We start from the raw sequence: 19,307 nt of genomic DNA, 5'->3' as shown, positions 1-19,307 counted from the left end.
ACTAAAGCACCAGAATTTGATATCCTTATTCATGCTGAAAAGCACCTGAATCCTTGATTAATCCCATTGAAATCATACCACTCAAGTAAGATACAATTCAGTGTATCAGGATCTGGCTCAAACTAAAAAAAGGTAAACAGGATGCAGAATGAAAGAGGGAAAATCTTGCTGTATCCCAGCGCCTGATTCTGACACCCTTACTCAGATTTTACTGTTTCCTCCATGAGTGGTCCCATTGAACTCAAATAGGGCTATTCGTGGAGTAAATTACTACACAGTATGCTTAAGGGTATCAAAATCTATCCCTAAATAGTTGTACATACAACTAGAATATTGCCAACTTATTTCACTTGCAAATATTGAACAGTTGTTAACACGGGGCTAGCCTGTACCACCCTTTCTCACATCGATTAATACCTTACTCCTCTAGTATCTCCATTCATTTCAGTGTGACTATTTGAGGGGAAATGTATGACTCAATCTGAGGACTGTTTAAGGAGGAAAGAACTACTCATCATTCTAATAAGGAAGCATTTTACACCCACTTGAACCTGGTGTAAATGACTACACAAGGGGCTGGACCACAATGAACTGGGCCTCAAAGGTATCACAGATACACCTTGGAGTTTATTGCTTTAATTTTTGAGAAGTTCACTTATACAATGTCGGGGGGGGGGGTGCATAAACCTCTTGGATGCATTTGTGAGTATGCTGCAGCTTGCTACGAAGGAAGTGTTTTAAAACTGAAATGAAATTGTCTAAATCAACCACAGGAAGCTGTTCCACATAATGTAGAGAGGAAATTGAAGCTGGCAGCCCTAACCCTAGGTTCTGTTTAAGACAGCCTTACTGAGAAGGAGCCAAGGCTCCCAGGATCATTCTAGAACTCAAGGCATGCTTTTTACAGTGTTAGACACTTGGCATTCTAAGAAGGCCACAACGTGTAGATGAGGCCAACATATTGCCAGTTATGCTGTTATAGTCTTTGCTATAGTCCAGTACCAGCACTGGTAGACGTCAATGTGGTGGGTGGCTCACTGAACCCACATTATAAAGCCTTTTACCCATTAACATTGCAGAATGCAAATAAATTTAAGACATTAGTAAGCCATGTGCAGATTAGCAAATCAATGGCAATGTCACGATGCCGACACACAACAATTAGCTATTCCATAAGCTGTTTTTGATTGAAACTACATTTTTGCTTTTTAACACTCTTAACACCTTTGTGTGGGGCTATTGGTTTTCATACTTATTCATAACCTTTTAAATGATACTTTTAATCATAACAATAATTAAGAAAAAGAAATAATTAATGATTAATACTTTGCACTTATAGTCCTTTCATTTGGAGGATCTCAAACAAAGAGTAATACATTTAGCCTCATGATATCCCTATGAAATAAGTAAGTATTATTGTCCCCATTTTATAGATGGGGAAACTTAGGTACATACAGGTTAAGGCCCAGATTTTTAAAGTTATTTAGGTACCTAATTCTCATGAGTTAGGCATCTAAATATCTTGAAAGACCTGTTTCCCAAGTCCTGTTCCCTGTCACCTGTTTCCCAAGTCCTGTTCCTTACCCATAATATTGTCCTTCCTCACTTAGAACTTAATATAATTATAAGAGTTTGTGTGTGTGTGTGTGTGCGCCTCTGTGCATATCTATAGATGTGTGATATACACACGTGTGTACATATATATTTCTGTGCATTTGTCCATCTCTCTGTATAAAGAGATACAAAAGTGTGTGTGTATATACACACTTCTTCCCTTTAAAAAGAAAATGTGCTCCCGTGGGCATTGTTAAACAGATTCAAAATCTACCAGTGGTATGAGTTTTCATTTAAACAAAAAACAAGTTGCACTGCATGGGAATGACATCCTCCCATTTTAGAAATAATCCATTATAAAGGCATTCTGGTCAGGAACTCAAAAGACTTGCTTTATTATCTACTGGCTATTATTTACACATGGCAATACTGAAAACTCCTCAGAAAACAGTGTCTCACCACATTTGTGAGTCATGTTATACCAACCTCACAGGTGTGTTTAATTTAATTCTTGAATGTTGGAGAATGCTGGGAAGATTACAAGCATCGTACATAAGTGCTAAGTATTAATGATAATGACTAGTAGTGTCTTACACATCAGTTAAATATTTTGCTTTGCAGTAGCAGTTTCCTGCCAACAGAAACATGAATCAAACTGTTGTAAATGTATAAAAATTGTTGTCAAAGCATAAAATTAGTGTATGTGAACTAGTCCCTATAATTCCCTTAGCCAGCAGGCAGACCAACAAAAAGACTCAATGACCTTTCGGGGTCCCTTCCAGCTCTATGAGATAGGTGTATCTCCATATATATATATTTCCACTCTATTGTTTCTAGTTCATTTCCCCTAAAAGCAGTAAGGAGCTGGTGAACAGGGCAAGTGCATGGTGCAACAGTCCTGAAGGCTTCCAAAGCACTAATGTATTTTGTATTGACACTTCACCTCAGAAAATCCAGGACTCAGACACTAATGGGTGAATGGAGGATGTTGTGAAGGCCAAGACCATAACAGGGTTAAAAAAAGAATTAGATAAGTTCATGGAGGATAGGTCCACCAATGGCTATTAGCCAGGATGGGCAGGGATGGTGTCCCTAGACTCTGTTTGCCAGAAGCTGGGAATGGGCGATAGGGAATGGATCACTTGATGATTGCCTGTTCTGTTCATTCCCTCTGGGGCACCTGGCATTGGCCACTGTCAGAAGATAGGATACTGGGCTAGATGGACCTTTGGTCTTTGGTTCTTATGACTGTGTCAGAATTATACTTAGTCTTGCATACAGCATTGTCAACTCAAGTATTTCCTGTCTCTCTGTGGGTTAGTTTGCTGGGCCCTGTAGGGCTTTGCAAGATGAAATTTCTGTGAGATGGTTACAAACAGACTTTTTCCTGAGCAGTTAGCATGCACTTGCCACTCTTTTCAAGCATTCACACCTTACATGTTCCCATCCACTTTCATACTGTTAGTTCCTAAATCAGATTTTCTTGTGCTTTACACACAGATTCTGTGAGCTTTGTGAGAGCTTATATTGCCACATAGGAGGTGGCATGCTAATATGTTGTTTCTGAAGAAAGCATATTCCATGATATCATTAATTCCCTGGCTACATGGAAGAGTGACCTACTGCATAGGAGAATTTTTAGATAGTGCCATTCTGTCTCACCGGCGTGACTGCTTGGTCATTCACAAGTATATAGTGGACTATAATCTCTTTAAGGAAGGTGGCATGGACATTTAGCTACAAGCATTAGTACAACATTCAGTGTGTAAAAAAGAGCTAGTCATCCCCCGTTGAAGGCAAAAGGTGAAAAGATTAAATAGGTTTCTGAGAGAGTGTCCTAATTCCAGGCAGCTGTGATACATGGGGGATGCCAAACACTTGGCTGAACCATGCTGTGGTTCATTTCCTACACAAATCCCTACAAAAACCCACATACAAACAACCTGCAAGATGTGGATTTAGTGATGACCTCAGGACTCTCAACCCCTGGGGATAGAGAGATCAGGATAAGCAAACTCTGAACTGACCCACATGCCTTTCCCAATCTGGCTCCTTTGACAGTTTCACTGCTCTTCCCTGCAAAAATATGGCCCAGCTCAGTGATGAGGGACAAAGAGTGACACCCGGTGGTGAAACTGATGAAGTGCAATCCCTTAAATTGCATCAGTTCCTTGCTCCGATCCTTCCTGATTGTCAAACACGTCAAAGATGGTGAAGTTCAGCTGCGAGTTTGCCCATCCTTACATCAGAGGCAGGAACTGAACACAAAGGGAAACTCCAAGTATCTGTAGGACTAAAAGTTCTGGTGTGCTGCACTGACCTAGTTGGGGGAGAATTCGTACATATATTGGGCCTCTGCCCTCAAAATAGAAATTTAAAAAAAACATACAAAAAGCTACTTAAAAGAGGTATTTACACTTTTAAAAAGAGAAAAAGGGACAGGCAGTCAGAACTGTTTATTATATAATAACTGGTCTTGCAACTGCCATGATGGAGGTGCTCAAGTTAGAAGTTGACAGAAGAGCAACTTAAACCAACCGGCCTCTAGAAGTGAAAGCACCGGGTCTGGAAGTAGCACCAAGCTAGTGGGTTTTTTTGGGTGGGTTGGGGGTGGGGTGAGGGAGTGGTGCTGGGGGCTTCTTAGGACTCATTTTACTTGCAAGAAGTCTTAACACATTACTTACTCAATTTATAGCAGGGACTCACATAGTGAGCTGAAGCTCATTAGATTGTCTCACACATTTTAAAGGTAAGAACTTGGATTGAAGAGGAGCTAAGGAGTACATTTATCTCCTTGCTCATTCCTCTCTTAGTGCTGAACCAGAACAGGCAGTCACAGCCTTTTAAACAAGTACAAATTTGTAGCGACCAACCAGCCATCTGCTTTGTACTTACTAGTCACTGGTTTTTAAAGTCAACTCTTCAGGGCTGCTGAATTTCAGTCTTCCATTGAACACCCCCAATAAAAAGAACTAAAGTCCAGTCCTTCTAAAACTGAACATAGAGAACTAGAACATATACAGAAAAGAGAAAATGTGGCATCTAGTGTGCCTAGGGCTACAAATGTGCTACCTTAGTTTGAGTTTCAATTGTAACAAGTTCCCAGTCTACAGTAACAGATGATGGACACTTGTCGTTTCAAGACTGTTTAGGAACCTACTTTCCCACCAGCAGGTACAGCCATGTTTGCAATTTGGTGACATCCCCAGGGAAAAATTAAACAATACAGAGAAGAGTCTTTCGGTTTTTGTGTTCAGCTGTAAACATCAGCTAACCAGGTAACTGTGCATCTCTCTGGAGTTAATGCTCAAAACCACGCCTGAGTGATTGCCTAAAAAAATATAAAAACAAAATGCTAACATTAGTATATTTTGAGCATTTTGCTATACATTCCCCTTTTATTGCAGAGACAAGTCAATCAAATTAGATGGTCGTCTTATCACACAACAGTTCAGGTGCAGGTGGTGCAGCAGCTCAGTGTACCTACAGCATACTTTCTACTTCAGTGCTTTAAAGTGTCTGCTCCTGATGGCTGTTAGTGAATTCCTAGTGTTTCTAGCCCAGTGACAGCATAAGGTGGTTCTCTTTGCAGCTTAAAAAGGTGTAGTTGTCTTGAGGGGAGCAGGTGAGGGAGGAGAATGGAACCTGAGGCTTCCATTCAACATGCCACTGACCTGGGACTGGACACTGACCGGCATCAGCAATAAGGGAACTCTGTAGCTGTTCAAGTTTCCACCTCTCCCAGAAGGAGTCACTGCAAGGAAATGGAGTTGAGGAGTCCCAAGGTGGGGGTTGCGATAAAGTAGGCAACATAAAATATATAGAAAACAAAAAAAGTGGATGGGTGAGTCTGGAAATACTGTACTGTGACAATTCAAAAGTTATGAAAAGAGAGAGAGCAAACAGAAAACTAGGTTTGTAAAACCCTGCTGTGCATGGAGAGGAGGCTCTAGAGTTGGGGGGAAAACCCATCAGAATAAGTAGGAATCTCCATAGCATACGAACCATCTGCAAATAATGTCATAAAACAGAATTTAATATTTCAGTAGGGATGGTGACATGCTTCATACTTCAGCCAGACAAAATAGCACAATATTGAGACAACTAGGAAGATTTCCTATGTAGCGTTGGGTGCTATTGAAGGAAATACTGCAAATAACAAAAAAGTGCATGGTGTAGAAGTATAGCAAGAAAAAGTCTTATGTCTTAAAACTGTCTGGCAGCTGATAAACATACATGGCTCTGACCCAAGGACATGAGCTATTCCTGTTCCTCTGGATGTGTGCTGGTGCTGACAACCTGGCAGAACTACAGGTCACATTCAGATTTGCATTTGTTAACTGTCTAACTTAAGACTTCGTCATTGGCAGGTCTCGGTCCTGCACTCCTTACTCAATCAACACTCTTATTGACCCCAATGGAAGGTAAGGAGTGCAGGATCAGACCAAATATAGCCTACAGTGAGCAGGCAAGGAGATTATTTTTGAATGGGTTGTAAATCAGGGTAGAACTTCTTCATTCCCATGTCCTTCATCCTAAGCAGCCACATATGCAAAAACAATGAGAGGTATTACACAACTGCAAGAGGAAGATTATAGAGTACTGGATATACGCTAAGGGGCTATGAGTGCTTCACACTAACTGAAGAACCCTGAGCGTACCTTCTTAGCATTCAGGACTCTATTCTAGAGATGAGATAATTGAAACAAACTTGTCATGCAAACAATTTTTGTGTACCAGGGTCATTTGCAGTGCTACAGTATTGGTAGAGCTTTGTAATATAATCAAGGTTCTCTTTGAAGGGTTTTAATGAAAACAACAATGATTTTAGTGTGTGCAATTTGTTAAAAAATGTACAGATCTGGGCAAACACAATTTTGCAGGTGAAATATGTTTTTTTCCCTTTCGGTGGCAGCATATGGTTCAGCTAAGGAAAATAAAAACAACAAAAGGCAGTTAGAGATAGACAGTAAGAATAAAAAAGAAATTAAGGACTTCCAGGACGTCTGCCCTCCGTGGCTGATCTTAGCCCTCCATGTAGGGTTAATGAAGCCATTTAACCTCACAGTTGTCTCTACCATCAATCCAGCCAGTTTTATAAGCCTGAGATTTAGGGTCAGATGTTCCATTTTCACAGAGTTGTCAGAAACAGCACTAGACGATCTTCCTTTGTGTGCTACACTTTTCAGGCTGCTCTGTGTTCTCAATACATTTGGAGTATTTTTAGACTAGCTCTCTACATTACATTCAGCATACTCATGAATTGCCTAGACAAGCACTTTCATCTAACTTTGAATCATCTGCTCTAAGAGACATTCATAAAAGATTCCTGAATGGGAATTCAAATGACTGTCCATTGGATACTGGCAGGTCAGGACTCAAAATAGGATGAATTCAATGAAGTTTTGTATTTGGGAATTCATTTAAGGTGTCTAAAAGAGAGGACACCTCCTTACAATCTACCCTGCATCATGGAAACATTCATTCTACATATCATTTCTCTCTGCCTAAAATTCATTACACTTTGATTCAAGGCATGTGCAAGTTAATTTAAATGCTAGTGAAGTTCATCAATTATAGTCTATGCTGCTTTTTGTGTGATCTTCCTAATGTTGTTCACATATGTCTCATGACAGTGTATTGTACTACCTTACACACTGTGTATTTATATGGCATGTCATAAAAAATCAACAGAATAGACTGAATTTAAAACAAAAACAAAGGATAAAAGGAGAAGTGTTTCCTTGTTAGCAGTTTACCATTCGATCCCTCTTGAAGCTGAGTAAACATTAAAACATAATTTAAAAAATAGAACAAACAAAATACTAATTGAGACATTAATAAAGTGAAGGTGAAGTTACCTCTTGCGTTACCTAGCGTCTGAGAATCCAGATCATCATCAATAAACTCCTCACCCTGGATGATGTTCTGGGTGTCCTCACTGTGATTAACAGGGCTGGTCATCTCCTGTTCCTTTTCATTGTGCATCTGGGCATAGACATTTCTGCCTGGCAGTTTCCTAAATAGCACAGGAAAAAATATCCTTTGATGGAATTTAGTTTCATATTATATTCAATCAATCATATTAACCTCAAACCCCTATGGAAAAATCCTATAGAATTAAATAAAGAATAATGTTTCCATTGAATTTTTAAACTAGCCTAAAGAACTCTATAGTAATACATTTTCTATTTAATTCTATAGGATTTTACAGTAATAACTATAGATTTCCCATTAATAACTACAGAAGCTCATTGGTTTTATCCCTATTACATTTTATAGGAAGTTTCTAGATGGGTATCATGTACTTGCCTGGTTTTGATATAAGGATTTCTATATAAACACAGATCTTTTTGTTTTTTGTTCAGCTATTTACTGAACTCCCAGTAACTACAATTTAAAAAAAAAACACTCTAAACTGAAAACATGTCAATAAATAATATTTCTTGCATTCGTAAAATGTTGTCATAGAAGGATGACAAAGCATCAATTCGTTGTCTTACTCTGCAGCAGTATGACAACCGCTTATTCAAAGTTAAAACAATTTTGTGACCTTGTATCAGTGCTAACAACAATATGTTTATGTGTGTGTTGTTTCGAGAGATTGGCAGTCAATACTTGACCTTCACGGGTCAGGGTGTGGGGGGAGCAAGCTTTAATTGTAATTAAATTTTCAGTGCCTCGTACCCCCTGCCCCTGCTGATTGCCTTTTGTGACCCTGGGAGTCGTGACCCACCGGTTGAGAAACAAATACTACAGCAGCCCTGAGGTTACCTCAATTTAACAGCTGCAGAGGACAAGAGAGGTAGAGCAAACTGTCCCGATTGCATAGATTCAGTGGCCCAGCTGGGAATAATAGCAATATGACATCATAGTTTAATTTCCATAGTGTCTCCATCAACCCCTCTGCTGAGGTAGTCACAGTGTTGTACAATATTAAAACATACTGAAAAGATTTAAATATATATATATATATATAGCAAATGAAAGCACCCAGTCCTGGCTCCAAGAGTCTTCATAACCAGGAGATAACACACTCTTCAAGAGAAAGATGGCATTTTATTTAAGTTTATTTAAATAATGATAAAAAGATGTCGATACCAGGCTCTAGGTGCCCTAACACAATTCATGCTATAACAAAGCTTCAGCAGCTTTTAAATAAATATTTAAACAGGAATTCTGATGTATAAGAGTTTAGAGTTATATGGTCTCCTGGTCCCACACCTTTCTAGAAATTATTCTGGACAGTAGGGCTATGTTTCTTCTACATTACACAACCCTAATAAGCCTAGAACATACACTGTTTGCTATATGCATATTATATTCTATAGAAACGCTAAATCTATCCTCTAGAAAATGAACAAAATTGCATAATAAACCATAATCACTGGCTTCAGAAGGCAGATACTACTATTGGGCTTAAATAGTGTATCTATACACTAGGAATAGTGTATCTGTTAGGCCATCTTTCTCTAATCCCCCTCCTACTGTTTCCTACTATTAAACATTTTGAAATGTAAATAATACAGAGTACTGGAGCATGCTGTCAGCACTTAAAGTAACAATAACCATAATAATGATAATACATTGAATAGAATATTTATCGTGGTGTTAGTTTGGGGGTTAATGTTCAGATGAATGACTTCTTTGTGCTTTAGAGCAGTCATGATTTACTTTGTCCCATTCATTTTAGAAGCCTGCCTTTTCTACAGGGTATTGTTTTGATTTTAATAAAATATGGATCATCAAATTAGTACCTGTTTTTATAACTAAATGGCTAGGATTGGGACTACACTTGCTCTCATGCAACATAATAGTACTATAGGCGAAGGGGGGAAATGGAGAGGTTTTCTTCTGAAAGTGTAAATGAGATGGGAAGTCAACGATGAGGAAAGATTAGAAACTCTGCTCCAAGAGTGCTGAGATTGGGTGCAGGTTGGTGGTACCCAAGGACAGGATGCAAGGAGGTGAATACAGAGAAAGATCCATGAGTTTGGCTGCACCAAGTCTATGGAGATTTTTAAAAATAATGAATGTAATTTTTAACAGATTTTAAAATGAATGGGGAGGGGAGGGGAGAAGGAGAGGAGGAATTTGAGAATGTGAAAAGGCAGAGATCTTTCTCTTCTTCTGAAGAATCAAATGCACTCCCACTAAAGTAGGCAAAATACCTAAACAGAGGAACCAATAGTCTAATCTGGTATGATAAACCCTATGTTCCTCCTGTTGCAAAAATAAAAGAAGGACGATTTCAGCTCTTCTGCTAGTGATGTATTAAATACATGACAGCTTTGATGTGGGTGAAATATCATTTCCCTTCCCTTGCCTTTGCTTGGTGGATACTGTGCTGTTTGTCTTGTCTATATTACTGCAGAGTGCCCCACACCATGGAACCCTGCTCAGAGTGCTGCTGCAGGGATGAAGAAATCCTACTAGGAAAAACATCACAAACATAAAAATACATCAGAAAAAGAAAGGGAGGATTTTTCTTTGATTGAATTACCTCTAATAAATAAATGACATTGGTTTGAGAAACAATATGCAGATTCTGGAGCCTTGCTAGATAATGGGCCAGAGTCACTGGAACCTTCCAGCTGCTTTATGCTGTTCCAGTGACAGGACACGCCATGATCCTGGTTTATTTGGATGGTTAAGCTGATGGAGCATACTAGTGAATCTGGCAGCATATCATTAGCTTGAGGCACCATGTTAATTGTCTAATGCATGCAGTCTGAAGCCAAGAGGAGGAGGAGATCTTTTTGCTTCTGAGATATTCAGTTTTATTCTCTGAACTGTTTCTTGCTTCAGCAGCATTTGCCACCAGGGAAATTACCCCTTCTCCTCACTCTAATCCCATAATAACGAAAATTTGAGAAAATGCTGGTATAAAACATTGTTTGTTAACTACTGGGATGGAAGAAATTTAGGATTTGTATTTGAAAACTATATAACTTTATCTTTTGAAAACTTACATAACTTTAAAAGTTTAGTAGGAAGTATAGCCTCTGATCATAACACTTTACTTTCTCCTTGTCAATCTCTGTCTAGTGGACCAACTACTCCTGTGGATCCTGGTCCTATAAAACTAAGTGCTCTGGGGATTCCTGTCCTTGGATAATGTTTGCTCTCTAGAGGTCTACATTGCAATAAAAAACCTGCAGCACCCAGTCTCAGAGACCAGATCAACTGACTCAGGGCCATGGGGCTTAGCTACAGGGCTAAAAATTGCAGTGTAGACATTCAGGCTCAGGATGCAGCCCAGACTCTGAGACCCTCTCCCCTCATGGGGTCTCAGAGCCTGGGCTCCAGCCCAAACCTGAATGTCTATGCTGCAAGTTTTAGCCCCACAAGCACGAGTCAGCCAACCGAGGCCAGCCGTGGCCAGGCTGTGGGTCTTTTATTGCACTGTAGGCATACCCTAGGAGAGATCACTGCAGATACTCTGTTTTTATGAATCTCAGTTCTAGGGAATCTTTCCTCCCAGAGTGAAAAAATGCAGAGTAATGTGCTCTTATGACACATGTGCACTCATGAATTTAAGCTGGACTCATAGGTGAGCCTCTGCTTCAGGTGATTAACCCATTTCTAGTGATATCTGTCTCTAAGCACCCTGCTTTGGTGGATCATCCGCTTTCCATTTCAGAAGAATCAAATTTTGCTGGGGGCTGCATGATGCTGTGAGATCCTGCTCTGAAGTTTGATTTGTTCAACTGAGAAATTCCAGTGTATTAGGGGAGTTAAAGCCATGTTACAATTCCTAGCATTCCTACAGTCTTCCTCTGCAATAACTGTGCCATTCAGAAAACAATAAGCCAAGAGGACATTTTAGAAAGGAATCAAGATGTGTCTGTTGTCTAATTGCCTCCAACTTAAGGGCTAATCAAGAGGTGTACATCGCAATGTCTCATAACAGACACCACCACCAAGTTTTATGATCATGTAATACAAACAGACAACCCCCAATGTACTGCAAATAAAATATTATAGCATCACATCATCAATTTTTATGATGATTTTTTGTTGCTCTGGGAACCCAGAATAGCTAAATGGATTTTTATTATTTTTATTCAGCTGTAGATAGAGTTTGATATCAAATTTTGTGTTTTGTTCTATAAAACAATAAGTCACTCTAAATATCAAGAAATTTAAGATTCCACAGTTGGAAAGCCAAAAGATTCTTCCTACATGAGACAAAGCACCTCTGTCTAATGAGATGACAAAGATAGTTGCTAACTTGAACTCTCAGTTAAATGCTGTACTCTTGCTGTTATCACTAGCACAGTATGTTACCTAGTCTATTCTGTAAAAGAATGTTTATTTTAAATAAAAATCCATCTTGAAATAATAATGGGCCTAATCAACAGGCGTTTTCACTGAGTTAGGACTGCAGATTTTGTGAAATGATAATAAATGTTTATTCCCATGTTGCTCAAACCTGAAGGCTTTTGAGTACCTAACAAAAAAATACCAGGACCATGTCCAAATAATAAAACAAATACATAAACTAGCATAAAAAAGCCAGTAACTTGCCACCTGAACAATAATGAATTCATCTCCATAATGAAATGCAGATTAAAAATGTCTTTGAGTTATTAGAGGAATAAGTATTTGCTTACACAGCTTATGTGGTATCAGTTGTTCCTCATGAACACATTTCTTATATTAAGGCCACTTCCATAGCTTCTTCACCTCCTCCCTAATATGTTATCGTGCGAACTGTATTCTTACTTATTATTTCTATCACAGCTGGATACTCTTAACCTGTGTGGCACTGTTTCAGTAATCAAACTCTAACATGTTCAAAAGAGAAATTCCACATTGTTTTGTTTTGTTTTCTTGGTAAGAAATTAGACTTGTGGATCAATTAATTGTCCTGGTTGCCTAGGTTACTCATTACTCCTCAGAGTAGATAATTAGGAATATATTTTAGAATGACTATTTTTTGGTGGTTGTATTGACGCAAGCTGAATGAGCTCCCACATTGCTGCTATTTACCTACATCAACATCAATTATAACCTTGATGTCTGAAACGTTCAGAAAAAACATAAGCTTTAAAAGCTTGAGACCCGTCAGTGCATTGCTTCAAAAAAGTCTATTTTTCAAGAAATGGTACACGTGAACAAATCTAATTCTTAAAGTATATAAGGTTTACTTGCCTTTTAAACTTGTAGAGAATGAAGGCCCCAACTACAACTAGACAGATAACAAAGAGAACCACTATAGCCCAGTATCCACTGCCTCCTCCAATCCTCTGAGAGTCTGAAATGCAAGACATATATTTGAAGAACTCAGTAAATCTGCTTTCAGACCAGTCATCATCTTGGGCTTGCCTTATTATTGAATCTCTTAAGTAAAAACCACTAGATTTGTATTTATACCTTCTCCTTGTCACTACACCATGTAGCTTCTTCAAATAGTACTCTTGGGGGAATTCTGCGCCAAAAAAAATCCAAAATTCTGCATATTTTATTTGTCAGAATAATGCAATATAATCACACCAGTTTCACTTATTTTGGTAATTTATTTAAACTATGATTCAGAAAAAAAATTGTAATAACTGTTCAGCATTTCCTAAACACATGAAAGTTCAGTTACAAATACTTGGTAACCAAGACCCTGCATTCTAATTATAATCCTGGATTTTCATTTAAATTGCATTACTTTTATTTTGGTGTTCTGTAAAATAGAAGGTCGCTTTAAATTGCTCAGACTTTCACACATGAAAGTCATACAGTTTTGCTAATCATTGTCCTGCATTTTTTTAAATGGATAAGTAAAATAGATCCTGAGCTGTAATCTAATCCCATTGTGCCTCTCTGGCTCAGGAAAAAGCACATTGACCAGGGGTTCTCAAACTGGGGGTTGGGACCCCTCAGGGGGTCCCGAGGTTATTACATGGGAGGGTCGCAAGCTGTCAGCCTCCACCTCAAATACCACTTTGCCTCCTGCATTTATAACGGTGTTAAATATATTTTAAAGTGTTTTTAATGTATAAGGGGGTCGCACTCAGAGGCTTGCTATGTGAAAAGGGGTCACCAGTACAAGAGTTTGAGAACCACTGACATAGACCTTCCTAGATGAGGGTTTTGTTGCTATCATTTACAATAAGGCTCCTTTACACCACTCTGGCAAGGTAAAAGAGCCTTAATTGACTAAGAATGGGAACAATTAACTAACAGTGGGAACATTAGCAGCCTGCCTGTTTAGTTGTTACATTTCTGCTCTGCCTCAGGGACAGAACCTGCTTCACACACCCCTACACCTCCAAGCTCAGGATGCAGCAACAGGGATGAGAGGGACAGTGAGTCTCTCACTCATTCGCACCCAGGCAGGCACCCAGCCCCACCCCATTATTGTCTCTCCATGATCTCAGGCATACATGCCCGGCCTCTCTCCTTCTCCCCACAGTGATCTGCTCTCTGCCGCTGGTTGCTCCCAGCAGACATGCCCGGGCTGCCATGCAAGGGGCATGTGTTCCCCACAGATTTCTTTGCTCCCTCATTTTTCTGTGGGGGAGCCAAGAAATCTGCGGAAGGGCGCAGAATTCCTCCAGAAGTAAAATAGGCAGCACCATAAACTAATTTGCAGACCAATTTGTGGATGCAGGAGAGAGGACAAATTTAAATGAAATAATAAATAATAATAATGTAATTATTTGCATGGATAGTGCCATTTTTCTAAGGATCTCCATAGGCAATAGTCAATCAGCCTTCACATTTCTCTATTATATGAGATACATAAACATTACTATATTCATTTTACAGATGAGGAAACTGAGAGAGTAAGGTCAATTGACTTGCACAGTTACACAGTGCCAGAGTTTAGAATGGAATTCAGGACTCCTCAGTTCTAGTCTCTGTTCTTGCTACTGACTCTTTTTCTTTCTTGCTATATTGACTCTTAACGCAAGTGATTTCTGTGACGTTGTGCAGTCTATATGGTTTTATAAAAACATGATAATAAGTGAATATAATGTAACTGGGATAGTTTTATAAAAATTTGACAATAAGTGAATATAATGCAACTGGGATATGCTTCGTGCAAAAGGTCTCTTGTAAGGTATCATTACAAAGTGCATAATCTACTGAGTATGATCATCTAATTTGTATAAATGTACCACTCTTGTATCTAAAACTAGAAATATAAAATGTAACTCTGAGGGCCTATTGTAATTATGTAAAGTGTGGGCCATTAATGATGGTTTGGAATCTTGATGACTCCCATTGTCTGCAGATGGCTGTTTACCTGTGAGTCTTCCTGTATATGTGTGTGCTGGCAAGTGAGTAATGAAGTCTTGCAGTGACATGTGATCATGTCACCTGAACTGGAATCCATCTTTAACCTGGTGCTTTTCCAGTGAGGGGGGGTGGAAACCCAGAGAGACAAAGGGTTCCCGCCTTATGCAAAAGATATATAAAGGGGTGGAACAGAAGAGAGAGGGAGAGGAGCCATCATGGAGAAGCCCCTAGCTAACACCTAAGCTGGAACAAGAGCTGTACCAGGGGAAAGAATTGTGCCCAGGCCTGGAAGGTGTCCAGTCTGAGAAAAACTTACTGAAGCATCTCTGAGGGTGAGATTATCTGTATTTAGTTTGATTAGGCATAGATTTGCGCATTTTATTTTATTTTGCTTGTGACTTACTTTGTTCTGTCTGTTACTACTTTGAACCACTTAAATCTTACTGTCTGTATTTAATAAAATCACTTTTTATTTAGTAGTTTACTCAGAGTATGTATTAATACCTGGGGGAGCAAACAACTGTGCATATCTCTCTATCAGTGTTATAGAGGGCGAACAATTTATGAGTTTGCCCTGCATAAGCTTTATGCAGGGTAAAATGGATTTATCTGGGTTTAGACCCCATTGGGAGTTGGGCATCTGAGTGCTAAAGACAAGCACACTCCTGTGAGCTGTTTTTGGGTACACTTGCAGCTTTGGGACAAGTGATTCGGACCCTTGGTCTGTGTTGGAGTCAGACAGGAGTGTCTGACTCAGCAAGACAGGGTGCTGGAGTCCTGAGCTGGCAGGGAAAACAGAAGCAGGGGTAGTCTTGGCACATCGGGTGGCAGCTCCCAAGGGGGTTTCTGTGATCCAACCCGTCACAATTTCTACCTCATTTTTTTTTCAGATTAGAAACTACAGTGGTGGGTGTATATAGTGGAACCTAAGATATAGAGAGGATGTGCCTTATTTTGACCTGGGAACTGACTTGGCAATACAATTTACATCACTATTTATGACACATCTAAATAGAGCCCAATATGCTTTGCTCTTTTTGCTGGGTCAGTGTCATTCAGCAACAAACAGAACAGATGTCATGAAAGGTGATGCACATGCACAAACAAAGAGGCTTTGACATTGTCAGGGAGGGCTTAAGTTGAAGCTGTCCTTGCTGCTAAAACACAGCCTCTTCGTTGTATGCTCCCTTCATAAAACACCCAACACACAAATGCAGAAAACTTTTCAGTCCTTGCCTCTATTTTTGTAGGGTTGGATCTGTGGGTCCAAATACTTACAGGCTGGCAAATTGAGGACCCTGATATCTGAGTGTCCAAAACTGTGCTTTCAATTTGTGCCTGTATAAGCTGGCCAGCGTTTGATAATCTGTCTACATTTTAGTGAAAAGGACAAAAGTGGGAGAAAAAATATTTTCAAGCTTCTAACAGGGTATCACAATGAAACAAACAATGAAAAATAGTAAAATAAGTTGCTTTGATGGTATATTTTACATTAATAAACAGCAGAAGAAACTAGTTAATGTGAGACTTCTCTCAGAACTCTAATAGCAATCTACAGATTGGGGTTTTTACCTGAATCAGAGCTGGCTAACGTCACTAAGACCCAGTATCCTTCCCTCAGGAAGAAGCTGATGTTATGTGCATTCAAGGCCTGCTTTATAGCAGCTATTCTCTGAAAACATAAGAGAGATAATGTCACACATCTTCCACGTAGTTCCACTTTGAGAAATTCAATGCACTAAATTGAGAAACATCTAAGTTCATTCAATGTGGTGAGAAACCCGGAAGACATTTGTTGACCATTTCAATGAGTTGTAACTTTTTAGGCAATTCTGGTTTTAAAAATCATTCAAACCTGTGCAACCTATGAATGTTGGAAAGTTACAAATGTTCATAGCCAAATCTTTCTTCCCCTTATGGAGCTCTTTACTTTTTTCCGTATTATGCGATAGACAGCATTTCATTTACAGGAGCTATTGGGCCCACCTGAACTGTAACTTGCACAATGAATAATCCACACTGAAACCTGTCTCCAATATACATATTCTTCTAATGATATCAAAAGACAGGCTTCTCTGGAACTTTAGATTTCTTACATATGAAAAGTAATTGTTGCTTGATAATGCACTGCATGTCATGCTTTACTTCACTTTCTTATCTCTATGGATGGATGGCTGTTTGCAACATGTTTTTAAGAAGATTCTGTCAAAACAGTTATTTCCATCCACATAGAAACAGTTTCTCCTATGTTTCTAATGGGGACAAAGCATACTAAAATATGACCTCCCTCATTTTTATGGAACAGCATCATTAAAAGTGCCACCACATCCCACCACTGTCAGACACATCGTCTGGCCCCTCTCTTTCTCTCCTTTGCATTTTCAACATAGGTAATTTTCCAGAGGATCAAGGCTAGTTTTATAGACTGTTCCTTAGTACAGGATACCGCTCCCCACAGGATGCCAAATTAGATGTTTCATAGAATCATAGAACTGCAAGGGACCTCGAGAGGTCATCTAGTCCAGTCCCCTGCACTCAAGGCAGGACTAAATATTATCTAGACCATCCCTGACAGGTGTTTGTCCAACCTGCTCTTAAAAATCCCCAATGATGAAGATTCCACAACCTCCCTAAGTTTGCCTTTATATCTATGAAACCTTCAAGAGAGGCTCTTTTTATATTACTGTGCTCGGTTTTGACAAGCCCTCACAGCCTATTTGGTAGAAAAGCCCCTGCTGTTTCTCTTACAGTATTTGCATGAACTTCACAAATGGCCAGATTCTGATCCCCATACCCACACTCAGTCCATAAATGGTTTCACTGACTTAAATAGGACTCTTTGTGGACTCAGTGTAAAGGTAACATAATTTGGGCCTCAGTTAATTTTCAGGAGAATTCTCCCAGAGAATTCTTAACTTTTTATCCCCAACTTACTGACTTGGCCATATATTGTTTCCACTATTCTCTCCCAAGTCTGACATGAGGAATAGCTCTGACAGTTGCATTAACAGCAACTTGTAAAATAATGCAACCACCTCTGAATATATTTACTTAGTCTCTCTCCAACAGAGTTCTGTACTTCAACCATACTTAACTGGTCCCACCAGCAATTCTCAAATCACATACACATTCTAGATCTAAAAGTAGTTCTTCCTAGTGCAATTCCTTTGAGAGACAAGCAAGTGAGTAAGACATGACATGGAGATCTGAAACTTTTAAAGGGATACTAATTTCACTCACATTTCGGAGTACAGATATAAAGTAGAGTCCATAAGGGCGGCCCAAGTTATTAAGCAGACTCAGAGTGCATTCTCGGTACATGACAACTCCTCACAAGAATGCCAGGGCACCAACTTTCAGAATTGGAGCTATCAGCAGAATAAATGTCCGTTTGTTGAAACATGAAAAGGGGGAAATACTGAAGATCTTGGAGGTTCTCCTCTCAGTTATACATCAACAATGAATGATACATAAACATGGGTGGTTTGCCACAAGCGATAACTAAGAGTCCAGCCCAACACCCAATGAAGTCAATGGGAGTCTTTCCATTGACTTCACTGGACACTGGATTAGGCCTTAGGGTGGTAAATTTGTCATGGACGTTTTTTGGAAGGATATTTACTGAGTAACACAGATTTTGGTACAATCGCAGATGTCATAAAAATTTGTGACCTCCTTTAAAAAAAAATCCACACAGAAATGCGCACACACCAGTAGCTTCAGCAGTCCGCCTTGCCTACATCAAGGTGGTGAAGATATGGCTGCTATCACCTATAGCACCTCTGCAAGTTCCGCAAAGGGTGTGTCCGAAGGGGTGTGTCCGTGGCCATACTATCTTATACAGTAACTCCTCACTTAAAGTCGTCCCGGTTAACGTTGTTTCGTTGTTACGTTGCTGATCAATTAGGGAACATGCTCGTTTAAAGTTGTGCAATGCTCCCTTCTAACGTTGTTTGGCAGCCGCCTGCTTTGTCCACTGCTTGCAGGAAGAGCAGCCTATTGCAGCTAGCTGGTGGGGGCTTGGAACCAGGGTGGACCAGCAGCCCCCCATCAGCTCCCCGCTCCCCTAAGTTCCCTGTGCAGCAGCTGCCCAGCAGGCTATCAATTGCCGGCAGTTCAGCTGTCCCTCCCCCCACTGCCATGTGCTGCTCCTGCCCTCTGCCTTGGAGCTGCTCCCCGAGACTCCTGCTTGCTGTGCAGGGTGGAGGGGGGAGGGGAGAAAGAGCGGGGCTGTCAGGGTGTCCCCCTCCCTCCTGCTCCTGCACCCCGCTTACCCCATCTTCCATAGAGCAGGGGGAACACATGACAGAGCTCAGGATGGAGGGAGCTTGCTGGCAGCAGCTGCGGTCTCAGCAAGCTGATCTAATTAACAAGGCAGTGTACTTAAGAGTAGGGTCAGCATACTTAAAGGGGAAATGCACATCTCTCTCTCTAACACACGGTGTGTGTCTCTGTCTGCAATGCTCTCTCCCCTCCCTCCATTCCTGCTGCCTTGTAGACTGAGAGAGTTAACC

The 19,307-nt window shown here is 39.9% G+C and overlaps 1 protein-coding gene across 2 annotated transcripts in view; it reads right to left on the bottom strand.

Annotated features, from left to right (window-relative positions):
* Positions 1-2,719: 2,719 nt before the first annotated feature.
* The window catches only part of SORCS2 (sortilin related VPS10 domain containing receptor 2), an 808,645-nt gene continuing 792,057 nt past the window's right edge, over positions 2,720-19,307 (bottom strand). The window contains exons 24-28 of one of the 2 annotated variants that reach the window (XM_026648060.1): positions 16,366-16,465; positions 12,712-12,814; positions 7,416-7,573; positions 5,229-5,308; positions 2,720-4,885 (exon numbers count right to left, since the gene is read on the bottom strand). In XM_026648060.1, coding sequence (XP_026503845.1) covers positions 4,862-4,885; positions 5,229-5,308; positions 7,416-7,573; positions 12,712-12,814; positions 16,366-16,465 — 465 coding nt within the window. In that variant the 3' untranslated portion in view covers positions 2,720-4,861. The remainder of the gene's footprint in view (positions 4,886-5,228; positions 5,309-7,415; positions 7,574-12,711; positions 12,815-16,365; positions 16,466-19,307) is intronic. The other variant, XM_026648061.1, reaches the window with a different exon arrangement.

The sequence above is a fragment of the Terrapene carolina genome, unplaced genomic scaffold (assembly GCF_002925995.2).
Source record: "Terrapene carolina triunguis isolate 2854851 unplaced genomic scaffold, T_m_triunguis-2.0 Scaffold66, whole genome shotgun sequence".
Classification (NCBI taxonomy): domain Eukaryota; kingdom Metazoa; phylum Chordata; order Testudines; family Emydidae; genus Terrapene; species Terrapene triunguis.
The sequence above is the reverse complement of the archived record's forward strand: the minus strand, read 5'-3'. Positions and strand labels throughout refer to the sequence as shown.